This window comes from Sarcophilus harrisii, chromosome 2, assembly GCF_902635505.1.
Source record: "Sarcophilus harrisii chromosome 2, mSarHar1.11, whole genome shotgun sequence".
NCBI classification, from domain to species: domain Eukaryota; kingdom Metazoa; phylum Chordata; class Mammalia; order Dasyuromorphia; family Dasyuridae; genus Sarcophilus; species Sarcophilus harrisii.
Genome location: NC_045427.1, coordinates 443667757 through 443682078, shown reverse-complemented (window position 1 = coordinate 443682078; position 14322 = coordinate 443667757). Strand labels below are relative to the sequence as shown.

The window sequence follows — 14322 nt, the reverse complement described above, 5'->3', positions numbered from 1 at the left end:
TTACTACACTAAAAAAAATAAATAAATAAAAGGGTAATGGTCAGATCTATATGATAAAACAAAGGAAGAAAGCTAGGTCTTACTATTAAGGCCTTTTGGTTCTACTAATTGCCATGCACTCATAAAAGCCTTAGTTTCAGACATCTGAAGTAAGTCCAGCAAAATACTAAATATTGATAATTGTGAAATGATGTGGATATATTAATGAACTAACCTTAAAGAATTGCTGATAACTTTGAAAAATATGTGGATATATTAATGAACTAACCCTAAAACAGTATAGATAAAAGTTAATCTGTCCCCTCAAAAATCATTTTTTTTCTCTTTTTCATCTCTGAACCCTCCCAAATTATCTTGGGGTTTATTGGCTATTCTTCTTTCTTAAGGACCATGCCTTAAACCAAAAATCAATCTGTTTCTAATTGGCCACCAGAGTCCTAGGCTAAGATCCTATTTGGTCATTGTTTGATTTAATGTAAATTAAATTTACATTAGATTGACTCTAACAGTCAAGATTTAATGTAATAGCAGACATTTCTGCTTTGGCCAGAAACTTTGAGGGTCTTCTGCTCCCAGATTTATTTATTCTTTTTTATTTTTGACTAGGTGAAAGAGGCCATTTTTTTTGCCTCAATTGCTACCTAATTTTAATCAGTGAATAGATGTTACTTCAGTCACACTGAGACCTGTTGAAGATCTTAGCTTAAAAAAGCCAAGGTCTCCCATTTCATCTAGAGCCATTTCCTGTCATCCTGAACTATATGTTGTCACAGGAACCACAGGATGGGTCTGGAGAGGAATGTGAAGCTGGTTATCTTGCACAGCTCTTCCCTCACTCAGATCAAATTCATTTGCATGTCATGTCAGAGCATCACCTCCCTGATGTCATGCTCCTCTTTGAAAATCAAGCAGAAACAACAATAACAACAGAAATCAGAGGAAGACACCCCAGTCGTGGGACGGTAGCATGTGTGTGGCCAGTGTTACTGGTATGGAACCAAATTGTCTAGCCTCTGAGTGCTTTAGGGGTCAGGCTTTAGATGGAAGATGGTAGTGGCGTATGAGCCAAGGATACTTATCTCTAGAGCTAAGCCATGTCCTGGCCGGACCCGGGTTTCTGTTTTTGATGTGGAGTACTGCAGCATTTAGGACATGGGTGTAGGTAAGTCAACCCCCTGCCCCCATCTCACACAACACCCTGGAACACAGATAATATCTGTACCATGGATAGGAACGAGAGAGGTTCCTTTTGTATCCTTTGTAACAACAGTACTTTGAGTCCAGGATCATTGGGGGAGAGTGTCCCATGTGAAGTCTGAGAATGGCAAGAAATTGTGCACCAATTCTTCAGCCCAAAGGAGGTCCTGGGAAAGGCTGCATCCTTGAACAACAAGTGACATCATTTAGATTTGGGCTGAGGTGTTACTAAGGCAAAGGTTGTGCTGCTTGTTGACAGACAATGCCCCACATCTTAGAGAAGCAACGACCAGTGACTGCAAGAATAATCAACAGAATATGGAGAAGGAGTGGGTCCAGGCTGAGGAAAAGCAACTGCAGGTGAAAGGTACAGAAAGAAGAGGGAGGAGGAGCCACAGCATCTGGAGAAGGAAAATTGGCAGTGTAGAAAATCATGAAACAAGAGGATGCCTGGGAAAGGGGAAAAATTAAACCCAGAAGATTGTGGACCTCACTATAGCGGAGATGGGGGTGGGAAATGGGTGGGAGGACAAAGGGCACATCCCGAGGTAGAGTAGAAAGTCTTAACAACTCCTCCTGAGTTACATTTATCCCTGGGTCACCCAGGGAGAGATCAGCACCCTGATAGACTGAAAAGGCAGCAGCTGAGCACTTAATCTGAAGAGGGCCCCTACCTGCCTCTGGTTGTTCACTCCTCTCTCCATCCCTTTCCTCTCTATATTCTGTACCACTCAGAAAGTTCACTATGGATAAACAGTACAACATGAAAGCCTCCAAAGCTAACTCTACCCTAGATTCCACTGAAAGGCTGTCATGTACCTTTTTAACACCTTTATTGCTATGAAGTTCACATCTGAAGAGAAAGATCCATTTTCCAGAAGTCCTTTTTCTGTGTAAAACTATCAAGTAAAACTATAAAGAAGCTACAGGACAGTCTCCTGATGCTAGGAATAGGTGGGTGAAATCTTCCCATGTTACACACAGTGGGCAGAAGTTGGAATATGGCTGGGGAGTTAGTATTGTGCTTGGAGTGATTACCTTAGTGCAGGAGGGAAAGCAGGCAGAACAGGTGAAGGGGTGTGAGTCACTGGGAGCTAGTTGTTAGGGATTAAGAAGTATCAGTTGTGTATCCCTGGCAGGTTGTGTGATTTGTCTGGTGCTGATGCCTAGAGATTTCTAGCATAAGCTTTAATTTGTAGGTATAAGGGAAGTGAAAGAGGATTACGATATTATGATGAGAAAGATGCCCCAAAGCAGCATTATTGAGACATGTTTCTCCTAGTGCCTTGTCACAGTTTTTCTTGCACTTGGGAACAGTGATAATGAGTCCCATGGTGTAGTTCTTAACCTTTGATAGTTTTACACAGAAAAAGGACTGTTTTTCCATAATGAACTTTCTGAGTGGTACAGAATATAGAGCATTGGATTTAGAGCCAGAAAATACTTGAGTTCAAATCCAGTTTCAGACACTTAACAGCATAACCTTGGCCAAGTCACCTAACCCCTGTATGCCTTGGTTTTCTCGACTGTAAAATGAAGATAGTAATAGCATCTAACTCCTAGGGTTGGAAGGTCAAGTGAGATATTTTTAAAGTGCTTACTATATGCCTGGCACTTAGGATTCACTAGGTAAACACTTGTTTCCTCTCCCCTTTTCCTTTTAATACAGTAAAATCCCCAGGTCTTTTCCATTTTCCTTGGGATGCATTGTCTAAGCAAACTTCTCTCATTTTATACTTGTGGGAGATGGATAAGAACTGGACTTGTGATTTCATTGATAATAAAATCTCCTTCTACCGATGTAGACTGAGCATCTTCTTTGAAATTTATTGTCTTGGAAAGCTTCCTGGATCCCTGAGAGGGAAAATATCATGCCTTGGGCCACACAAGCACAATGTGGCAGAAGTAAGGTTTGAACTCAAGTCTTTCTGGCTTCAAGACTAATGCTCGATGTTAGACATATTCGAAGAGCCTTGAACTTTTTCTTATTGGTAGATAAATATACAAAAGGTAAAGAACAAAGGTTAAAATATTTCAAAGATGATAATCAAACTTAACTCCCAAACTTAACTAGGTAAAAGTGTTGCTTCCCTACCTCTGCTGGAGTGATTAGCACCAACACACTTCAAGGTAGCATTCTATTTTCTACTCAAGGATTGAAGGATTCCTTAAGGGGAATGATTAAGGAAGGAATCCTGTAGTTCTAGTCATTTTAGTAAATTAATTAACTATTGTTCTAGAATGTTAATCCAAAATTGTATGAGGTTATTATCTTATTTGAGATAACTTATAATTATTATCTCATTTAAGATAAAACACTCAGTGCAATGCTTGGCATTTAGTAAACACTATATAAATGTTAGCCATTATTAGCTATTGTTAATCTCACCTTCAATTCCCCCCATTGTCCTAATCTATGGAGATTATTAATTTTTTTTTATTCTGGTCCTAGCATCCAAGTATTAGGTATTAGCTACCCCTCTCAACTTTTGACAAGCATGCCTTCTATGGCCTCATCTCATTTTTATAAGAAGAAGATTCCTGGGAAATACCAGCTTCTTGGCTAAGGCCAGAGGGACAATACCAAAATACTACAAAGAAACAAAAACTCTTAACTTTGCCCTCTCCTAAGGTTCTGTAGGAAGGGCAACTACCATTTTTGCATCATTCTTTTTCAGGAGAATCCAAGCCCATAGGATACTTGCATAAGGCTGGAAACCTGGTTGATTGTTGTCCTTTATTCTTGAAGAAGACCAAAATGACATCACTATGTTAAAGTTAAGTTACAGTGTGTCTGATGTGGCTGATCAGATCAATAAGAATTCGGAATGCTCTATCACAGCTTAGGCATAAATAGTTCCTGTGAAGATCGGGGATGGATTCTCTAAATGTGTGCATCTTGCACTTTTTTTGAAGAACTTCAATTCTGCTTTGCTTATGGAGCACAGCACCTTCTTAGATGAAGGTTCTTTGATAATGAGCTCATGCAGGGGGATCCTATGCCAGGGTTTCCCATGTCTAACAATCAATTCCCAAGTTTTTCAAAGACCTCTGTGCTTCGGTAGAATGAGAGTAGAAGAGACTAAAGTCTCTATGTATGCAGAGTGGGTGGAGAGGAGGGAGGCATATAGTAAACACTATATATATATATATATATATATATATATATAAAACACCTCTAACAACTTCAAGTTTCTCTTCTAGGGAAGTCTAGGGAAGCTGGGGAACTGAATAGAGCCCTGGAATGAATGTAGGACTTCTTAGAGGGGAAGAAGAATTATATTGTTTAAGGGAAATAGTTTTTAAATGCATTTAATGCATTTTCTTGAAGGTAAAATAAAGTCTGTCATATACCTAACATTCATTGTTATTTTGAATACTGTATGGGAGTTAGGAGTTTCCCTCCCTTAGCTGTAGAGAAATATATGTGACCTACATGTTATATTCTGATACTTTCCAGTGAGAACCCTAGGTGGGAAGCACAATGGATCAAAGAGAAACGATTGTAGCTGTCCCAAATAGTGCTAGAGCATGACTTGCACTGGAACAAATGTTGACTTAGTGATGCTACCTCTGTGGTGCCTTGGAATCCACTCTGACAATTGTATTGGGAGTAATATGGTGAGCTGGGTACTACTGTCCCCTTCCTCCATGCATTAATTAATTAAAGAAGAGAGCAATGATGAAAGACATTTAGGTTTGATGTCTTCCCAATTGTTTGAGTCAGAGGGTTCAGAGCTCAGTTTAGGTCCTTTAGAGAAGAGCATGCCAGGGGATCCTCAGAGCAGAGGATATCTGTCTCTGTAATTCATGAGAAATGCTAAAGATTATGGAGGGTAGGAAATTTGCTGAATTCAAATTAGGATCATACAACAATAGATTTGTTGTTATTCAGTTGTTTTCCAGTTTTGTTTAACTCTTGATGACCTATTGAGGTTTTCTTGGCCAAGATACTAGAGTGGTTTGCTATTTCCTTCTCCAGCTCATTTTACAAATGAGGAAACTGAGGCAAACAGAGTTAAGTGACTTGCACAGTTAGTATTTCCAGGACCGGCACTCTTATCTACTATTCCACCTAACTGTCTCTGTAGACCCTGGACTGGATAGAAACCATTGTTTCTATATTTCAAAAAGCCATTGAGTTTAATCCATTAGTTTTACAAATGAGGAAATTGGGTTCCTTGGGAAATTAAGTGGCTTTCCTGAGGTTTTCCTTAATCTTTCCTTAATTTTCCTTAATAATTAATTTCTTTAATCTCATGGAGATTAAGTATCAGATATAGTGAATTTATGACTCCAAAGTCCCCTGATGATTAGGCATTTTATTCTATCTTCAGAAGTTATTGTTAAATTAAGACAACTCTGAAGTATCATTACACACCTCTCAGACTGGCTAAGATGACAGGAAAAGACAAGGATGAATGTTGGAGGGGATGTGAGTAAATTGGAACACTAATACATTGTTGATAGAATTGTGAACTGATCCAACCATTCTGGAGAGCAATTTGGAATTATGCCCAAAGGGCTATCAAACTATGCATACCCTTTGACCCAGGAGTGTTTCTACTTGGCTTATATCCCAAAGAGATCTTAAAGAAGGGAAAAGAACCCACATGTGCAAAAATATTTGTGGCAGTTCTTTTTGTAGGGGGAAGGAACTGGAAACTGAGTGGATGCCCATCAGCTGGAGAATGATTGAATAAGTTATAGTATATGAATGTTATAAAATATTATTGTTCTGTAAGAAACTATCAGCGGGATGATTTCAGAAAGGCTTGGAGAGACCTACATAAACTTATGCTGAGTGAAGTAAGCAGAATCAGGAGATCATTGTACTCAGCAACAAGAAGATTATGCTGGCTGTGGCTCTTTTTAACAATGAGATGATCGAGGCCAGTTCCAGTGATCTTTTGATGAAAAGAGCCAGAGAGAGAGGACTATGGAAACTGAATGTGGATCACAGCACAGCATTTTCTACTCTTGTTGTTGTTTCCTTGCATTTTGTTTTAGTTCTCATTTTTTTCCTTTTGGATTTGATTTTTCTTGTGCAGCAAAATAATTGTATAAATATGTACACATATATTGGATTTAACATATATATTTTACCATATTCAGCATATATTGGATTACTTGCCATCTAGGGGAGGGATGGGAGTAAGGAGGGAAAAACAGGAACACAAGGTTTTGCAAGAATTAAAGTTGAAAAATTATCCTTGCATGTTTTGAAAATTTAAAAGCTTTAATAAAAAAGATAATAAAAAGATAAAATTTTTAAAAAAGAAGTTACTATTATTCACCCCATCTGCAAAGGTTAGGTGAAATTGTCTCCATACCTTCTGAATCACATAGTTATTGTATCTTCTTCTGTCTATGTTGTCTACATTGGCACATTTGTGTCTAAGGAAAGGATGGGATCGATGAAGAATGTGCTCTCTGAGTTATGTCCCCTAGAAAAAGTCATGTTCACACTTCTTTCATTAAGAGATATTTGTACCTTGGTTCCATCTAGTTAAGATACTTTCAAATAAAAGACCATGCATTTTGAGGTATAATGAATAGAGGGCTGAACTTGGAGTTATAAAAACTTGTCTCAGATATTTACTGAGCAATTCACTTAAATTTCTCTCTGCCTCAGTTTCCTCATCTGTAAAATGGAGACAACATTACTGATCATACTTATTCCACAAGATTTTTGTGAATGATAAAATAAAATAATGTCTTAAAAAGGCAAATACTATAGAGAATATAATACAGTTTTAAGTTTTGATAGATTAAAGCCTCATCAAAACTTTTGTGACAAATTGTAGAGATGTGAGAAGTCTCTTCCTTCTCTCCTTCTAAAACCAGCTCACATTCTTATTAGATGCAAGATTCATTCTTTTCTTGGCACAAGTGGTTCAATATCATTAACTCTGAGGAATTTGAGTAGAGAATAAAAAAGTTAAAATCTACCTGAGAACTTCCAAGTCTTTAAAAAAAGTGTTTTGAAACATGTATTGAAAACCTATTAGGAAGCTCTCCTTTTGTCCTGCCTCTGTCACAAGAACTCTCCATCTGGTGCTGTGAACAATATGTTCCTCATTCTCAGAAAGAAACAAGACAAAGGACTCAGATAAATAAATCAGAGATCTTAAATATCTTCACCAACCAGCCTGAATATAGAGATTTTCCCTCTAGTCTAATATAGGTGTTGTCATATTTTTGTTAATAGTTTTTTTTAAAAAAACAAATTAAAATTTCTATTTAACAGGGTATCACTCCCACAGACTGTGATCTTTAATGAGAAATTTTGGGGGAATATTCACAACACTTGAGTCTTGGCAATAATAAATGTACCCAATGTTTGGTGGCATCTCTTGGATGGGGCCATAATACTTTATGAGCTGATGGATGGCCATGTGAATAATAATTTGGGGACAGACTTATCATTTTCTTGCATTTTCATATTATACAGTGTGATCTCATGATTCTCTAGACATGTATTACATTATATCAACCCCAGCAATTATATTCCATGATAAAATGTTATATTATAGATTAAAAGAAAAAACAGTCAGGAAAGAGATAGTTTTCAAATTCAAAAATTCCACTATCTGTTTGTACATGATTTTGTCCACCATTGCTTTCCAATAAGGGTAATCCACAAGTAACAGAATTTCATTGACATCAAAGAGCAGCACAAACTTGCTTTTTCAAAAGATCTACTTTGAATGGGATTACCATAGCAGCCTACCAGAAGGGAATTTATTCTTCAGATTATAGCAGTGATAATAAGAGTAATATTAACCCTAAGCTTTATTACAACTTTAAATTCTATTGGTCTGTAGGAGAGCTTTACCATTGACTTTTATGTTTCACTAGTGGCTGACTATCATTGTTTATATCATTGCCATGTTTTTCAAACATTTCAGATAAAAAACCTTGGCTAGGATTTACAATCATCTGAATTAAGGGAGTTATGAACTGGACCTGCGATTTCACTAGTCTAGAGACCAGTTTCTTAAACTGTGGATCACAACCCCATAAGGAGTCTCATAATTGAATGTGGCAATCATGAAATTATGATTTATTATCATTAAATGTTTTATTTTTTTAATTTATATACCTATATATCTGGGATCATGTAAAAATTGCTCAGAGAAAAGAAGCTCTTAAATGGAAAAAGAATCCCTGGTATAAAAAACTAAGATAGAAGATTCCCTTTACCAATGCAGGTCAGCATTTTCTCTGATATTTTTGTCCTTAAAGATTTGCTTAGAACACTGATATGTTAAAAGACACAGTCAGCACAACCAAGAGGAAATGGGACTGGAAATCAAAGGCTAGCTCTCTACCTAGTACCATTTAAATTCACTTTCTAGAAATCATAATTTCAGTTTATTTTTTCCTTATCTTTTACATTAGGCAAGTTTTTCCAAATTCTTCACCCTCCTATTCCCCCTTTCTTAGAGAATATAGGAATTAAAGTTGTAAAAATTAACAAAGGCTACATCTAGTGAACAGCTGCTGGTGCTGGTACTGCAGAAGGAACAGGAGGCCCTGGTAGCCCAGGAGGTCTGGATAGCTTCAGCAGTGGGACCATGGTCATGGCAGGGGCCATGATCCAGGTTTAGGCCATGGTCACAGGGCCCAGGTAGGAAAGACTGAAGATAAGGAATGGGTTCCTGTCACTAAGCTGGGCTGCCTAAGCAAGCACATGAAGATCAAGCCTTTGGAAGAGATCTTTTCTCCCTTCCTATCAAGGAGTCTGAGATCTAGGATCTCTTTCCTGGGATCTTCTTTCAATGAAGGTTCTGAAGATCATGCAGAAACAAACTAGAGTTGGACAACAGACCAGGTTCAAGGCTTTTGTGGCCATTAGCAACTACAATGGCCATGTTGGCCTGGGTCTCCAAGGAAATGGCCATAGCTATTTGTGTGGTGCTATCATTCTGGCCAAATTGTCCATTGTTCCTGTGAGACAAGGCTACTGGAAGAACAAGATTGGCAAGTGTCACACAGTGCCCTGCAAGGTCACTGGGCATTGTGGACTAGTTCCTGTGTGCCTCATCCCTATCCCTAGGGGTACTGACATTGTCTCAGCTCCTACACCTAAGAAACTTCTCGTGATGATTGGAATTGATGACTGCTGACCGTCTGCAAGAGGCTGTATTCCACTCTGGGCAACTTTGCTAAAGCTGCCTTTGATGCCATCTACAAAACATATAGCTATCTAACCCCAGACTAGGTCTCCCTATCAGGAATTTAGTGAACATCTTGTGAAGACTCACACTCGTGTTTCTGTCCAGAGGACCTAGGCAGCTGTTGTGGCTGTTTTTTTTTTTTTTTTTTTTTAATGAACAAGGAATAAACTGAACTATACCTGTTAAAAAAAAATAACTGAGGTGTTTTTTTCTGTTTGTCCCTGCTTGTTGGATGATTATTGTTGGATTGAGTAGTCTCAGAAAAGTGAGGAACTTATGTGTAATTATCAGAATGCACCTATGTCTTGGAAGTGAAAAGGCTTACATCATGAGATGAAGTGTATTCTTTTAATTGCTTTGAAAAAAGAAGCCCAATCCAGGGAGTCTTTGTGTTCTCTGGGTTTTAAATCTCCAAGATTAGTGGAATTTCTGACTGGAGAAGGGTAGGGAATCTTGATTTTAAAATAAAAAGGCAAAAGGGAAAAGGATGAGACATTTTTAATGACAATCATCTCTGGGGTTCTTTCTTGCTTTAAGACAGAATAGCACATAAATCTCATTTACTTACTTTGATTATTGGAGCTGGAATCTTGACAAACAACTTTAAAATTAAATGAGGACTTTGAATCATAACTTTATTCTGCAGTAAGCATATTGTATTGTCATACATGTTAAAACCTGCTATGAAACCTTTTCTCTTTGTCCCACCTCTCCCACAGGACTTTTTGATTAAATGCCATGCATTATATATTTCTCTTTCTCAGTAGAATTTTTAAAACAGGAGAGGAACCTGCATACACTGTAATGCTCAGTACTCATGGCCAAAGAGCTCTCATCAAGTCTTCACCTGCTCCCAGCAGACTGACAAGATTGAACACTTAGGCTAACATAGATAGGCAAATTGCTTGGGAACTGGGAGGAAGAATTCATGTATTTACGCTAGCATTATGGAGTGAAATTGGAGTGGAACAGTTATTTCATTTGGATTCATCTATTCTCTACCACCATAAACTCCCCTCCAAGATTTATCAATAAAAAGGACTTCATACAGAATTATCGGTTAAAGTTTGAGAACATCTCCATTTACAGCAGCAACCTAAAGAGGCTGTTAGTTTTTCCTACTTCTGTGGGATAATTAAATACTTTTGAATACTTGAAATCGGAAAAAATTAAGTAAATGAATCTGTTAATAGTCATATACACTTTTCTATATGTTTAAAACATACTAATTCTCACTACTCCGTTTTGTAAAAATTAAGACTGTTTAAAGTATCATTTGGATAAAAGATTTTGGCAAGCAGATTAACAGCTTACAGTGGATATCTAACCAATTTAGGAAAATAGGCTATTTTCAAGGACTTACCTACTCCTCTTTGCTCAAAAGTTTTAATAATGACAAAATCCCATTATCTTTTCATTTGTGTAAATTTGATAAGATAAATTTTTTCCCTTTACTGCTATTGTCTATATTTAAAAAAGTAAAATAAAATCCATTTATCATGGTTTAATCAGCAGGGGTCCTCAAACTTTTAAAATAGGGGGCCAGTTCACTGTCCCTCAGACTGTTGGAGGGCCCGATTATAGTAAAAACAAAAACTTTGTTTTGTGGGCCTTTAAAACTTCATAGCCCTGGATGAGGGGGATAAACGTCCTCAGCTGCTGCATCTGGCCCATGAGTTGTAGTTTGAAGACCCCTGGCAGTCAAATCAATTCCCAATTACAGACTTATGTGCAAAAGTATATGTTTATTTGAAAGACTTTAAATCTTTTTTATTTTGATAGTGAAAAAGAAAATTTGAAACAATGATTCAAAAGATTCTTTGTAAATTAAATGAGGAACTAATTTTAAAAATATCGATTCCCAGGATTTTATATTTCTCAATGGTCACATTTTTACCAACTAGTGAAAAGTTTAAAAAATTTTTCCATCTCAATGTGTGTAGATAAGAATTTATTCTTCTGAATTGCTATTCTAAGACCATTCTCTTGCTCTTAGGACCTTCCTGAGTTTCTTAGGACATCTCTTTTCTGAAGTTTCTCAGACTTGACTGTCTAGTCTGGATAGCTTTCACCATTTCTTTTGTCTGGTTGTTATTGATCCAATGGGTAGTTTGAGCAGCTAGAATTTCCTTTGGCTTTGCTGAGACCTGTTCCAGAACTTGGACTTCATTTAACTTGGAATGATAAGATTAACATTCATATCCCATTTTGTGGGAATAACTTTTGTACAACTTGGTTAACCTTTTTTACTAAGGATGGACCAAACTGCCAGATTGTGTGATCCCTAACCAGAAGCTTCTGAGAAATATCCCTAGGATGAACATATCTACAATGGTAAAAGAAAGCTAAGTCTGGGGAAACATGAAATTGAGGACCAAAGCCTCTCAATACCCTGTGGACAGAAATTTGAATAACATTGAAGGGAGAAACCATCATTTTCTTTGGCTTATACTTCCAAGGTTGGTAGACTTCTCTGTACACATGTTGCAAGATGTTCACTCCAGGGTAGACCCTCCATGATGAAATGTTGTATTTGGAATTAGAAGTAAATATTGACGTTGGAAAGACAAAATTCTCAAACAGGAAAATACCAGCATGTGGGCTACTTGCTTTTATTTTTCTCAACATGGTGGTCCAGTTGAGAAAGTCTTTGGGCAGTAAGATTTCATCAATGTCATTCAGTAACACAAATTTACTCTTTAACATATTTCGGTAGAGGCAGTCATTGAGGGCTGTCAGCTGTCCATAGTAACCAATGTCTCCCTTCATTTTAGAAAAATGTGAGGCAGGTGAAACATTGAGGAAGGATGTTATAGGCCACGAAATTGTTTGTACTGTCCCTTCGTTGATATAATATGCCAGGACTTTTTCCAACAGTTGGCTACAGTTGGTTTTGTAGATCATGATTTCCTGAACCCCAAGAATTTTATACATTTCAATGCTTTGTATAAATTGCAAAACATTATTATAATTTCCAAATAGGGGGGAGATACACACAGTGAATTCAGAAGACGGGTTCCAGGTTTCTTGGTTTCTTATTTCAAACCATGGCATTTGGTTGAAGTTTCCTTGCTTGGCCCAGTGAATTGACATATACTGGGCATTACAGTTTTGAGGAATTTCACAGAGCAGATTAGCAGCACTGTAAGGAAATCCAAACCTATCACCAAGAACATCTATCCCTGCTCTGATAACAGAAATGTTGCCAGAAGATTGGCAGCAAAACCAGCAGTAAAGCTCTTTTACGTCTTTGTGATGAATGATGCTGATCACTCGGGTTAGATTTCTAAATCTTCTATCAAAATAAGGTGCAATGATAAAAGTTCTGGTATTTTCTAATGGGGTAATCGAACCTCTGGCAATCTGTCCTCTGCACAGAGCCAAGGATACCTTTCTTCTTCTGGGTTCATTTTCCATGAACTTCAACCAATAGAATGATAGTAACCACAAAATCGAAGCAAAAACCATAACTACAAAAAAAGTCCGTAGAAAATAAATGGTTGGCATTCTGATTTCAAAGACTAGTATATCTCATTGCCTTTGGTACCTGAGGGTTACGAACATAAATGGAATTATATTTTTGCCAAACAATAACAATCAGTAACAATCTTTGATTTAGTTGTCTTTATCTTCCTTTCTTTTCCCCCACTCCCCACTCCATGACACCTTTCCTTCCCCTAAAAATGTTCCTGAAAATACAAGAACATCTAGTTCCTTTGTGTATATCACTAATCAATGATTAAAATGGAAGCAACAAATAATAACTCTCCCTTACTTTAAAAAAAGAGGCTGTCTTCATGTTTGCTAGATAGGAATTTAGCAGTTATCTTGATCATCTTCTCATGTGGCTGCTCTTGCTGCTTGTGTGCCCATTGTTTCTGTCCTCGTGTCTCCCCATATAATGCTTTGTTTTTTAAAAGATAATCATAGAAGTGTAGAATCCTAGAACTGGAAGGGATCACAAAGATCATCTAATCCAATTTAATTTAATTCACATGAAGCAGAAATACTCCCTACCACAACCTTGACATCTATATTTCTCTATATTTGTGTCTCATTCTTCATCTTATGTCACATAACATTCCTGTGTGTTAACTGGTGTTATTTCTGCCTTGTGTTCCATAGACCATGTCTCTGTCTTCCTCCTGGTATTTCTTTATCCAATGAATCTTTACTAGCAATCCATGTTATTTCCTCTATTCTATGTTTCTCCCTAAAGCTCATATCTATATCTATGGCCTGTGACTCATGTCCCTCCTTAATCCTACATCTATGCTGGTATTCTTCATCTTCATCTGTTTCCCATATCTCTGATTGTCCTAAAAAGAAAATGGCCTGAGGTTTTGGACTCCAGAACCAAGGATGGGTCTGAGTCCTTGACAATGTACCTGAGTGTGCTCAATGTTTCTACCTATATTCTGTATCTTTTCTTATATTCCCCTTCACATCTTAATCAGTATTCTGGGTAACTGCATCTGTTCTGTGTCTACTCCTCTGCTTCAGAAATCTGTCACTGTTCTATATTTCTGCTTGTGTTCTAATCTCTACATACAACAAGAATCTCTGATAGCATTCATGTCTCTCTCGGGGTTTCTTGTTTCTTTCACCAGCCCCTCCATCTCTTGCCATTAATTTGCTTGAATTAAGCCCTTGAACTGATGCTTGAGTTGTTCAATATCCTCCCCCTGTCCTGCTCTGGGGGCCAGCTACACAAGCACCTGAGAATGGGTGCCCCTCACCTTTCTGTCTCGGAAGTCAGAATATCTCCAGCCTTCTCTTTGGATCCAATTCTGTTTGTTGCCAGGCAACTATAGGAAAGAGGCTCTCTAGGAACACACTGCTCTCAATGCCCTTCAAGGAAGTTCTCTCTAGGATTCAGCTGCTTTCAGGTCCCCATGGATGAAGGCCTCATTAGAGATCAAAAGGAAATGATTATTGTGTT

The 14322-nt window shown here is 37.6% G+C and overlaps 1 protein-coding gene and 1 pseudogene across 1 annotated transcript; one reads left to right on the top strand and one right to left on the bottom strand.

Annotated features, from left to right (window-relative positions):
• The first annotated feature begins 1152 nt into the window (after positions 1-1152).
• Positions 1153-9494, top strand: LOC100931002 (annotated as a pseudogene).
• A 1625-nt stretch (positions 9495-11119) lies between these two features.
• LOC116421732 lies at positions 11120-14102 on the bottom strand. Its single transcript, XM_031954205.1, has 2 exons — positions 13156-14102; positions 11120-12927 (listed from the first exon to the last, which is right to left on the bottom strand). Exon 2 carries the CDS (start codon positions 12885-12887, stop codon positions 11577-11579), a length of 1311 nt encoding a protein of 436 aa, XP_031810065.1. The 5' UTR covers positions 12888-12927; positions 13156-14102; the 3' UTR covers positions 11120-11576.
• Positions 14103-14322: the final 220 nt, after the last annotated feature.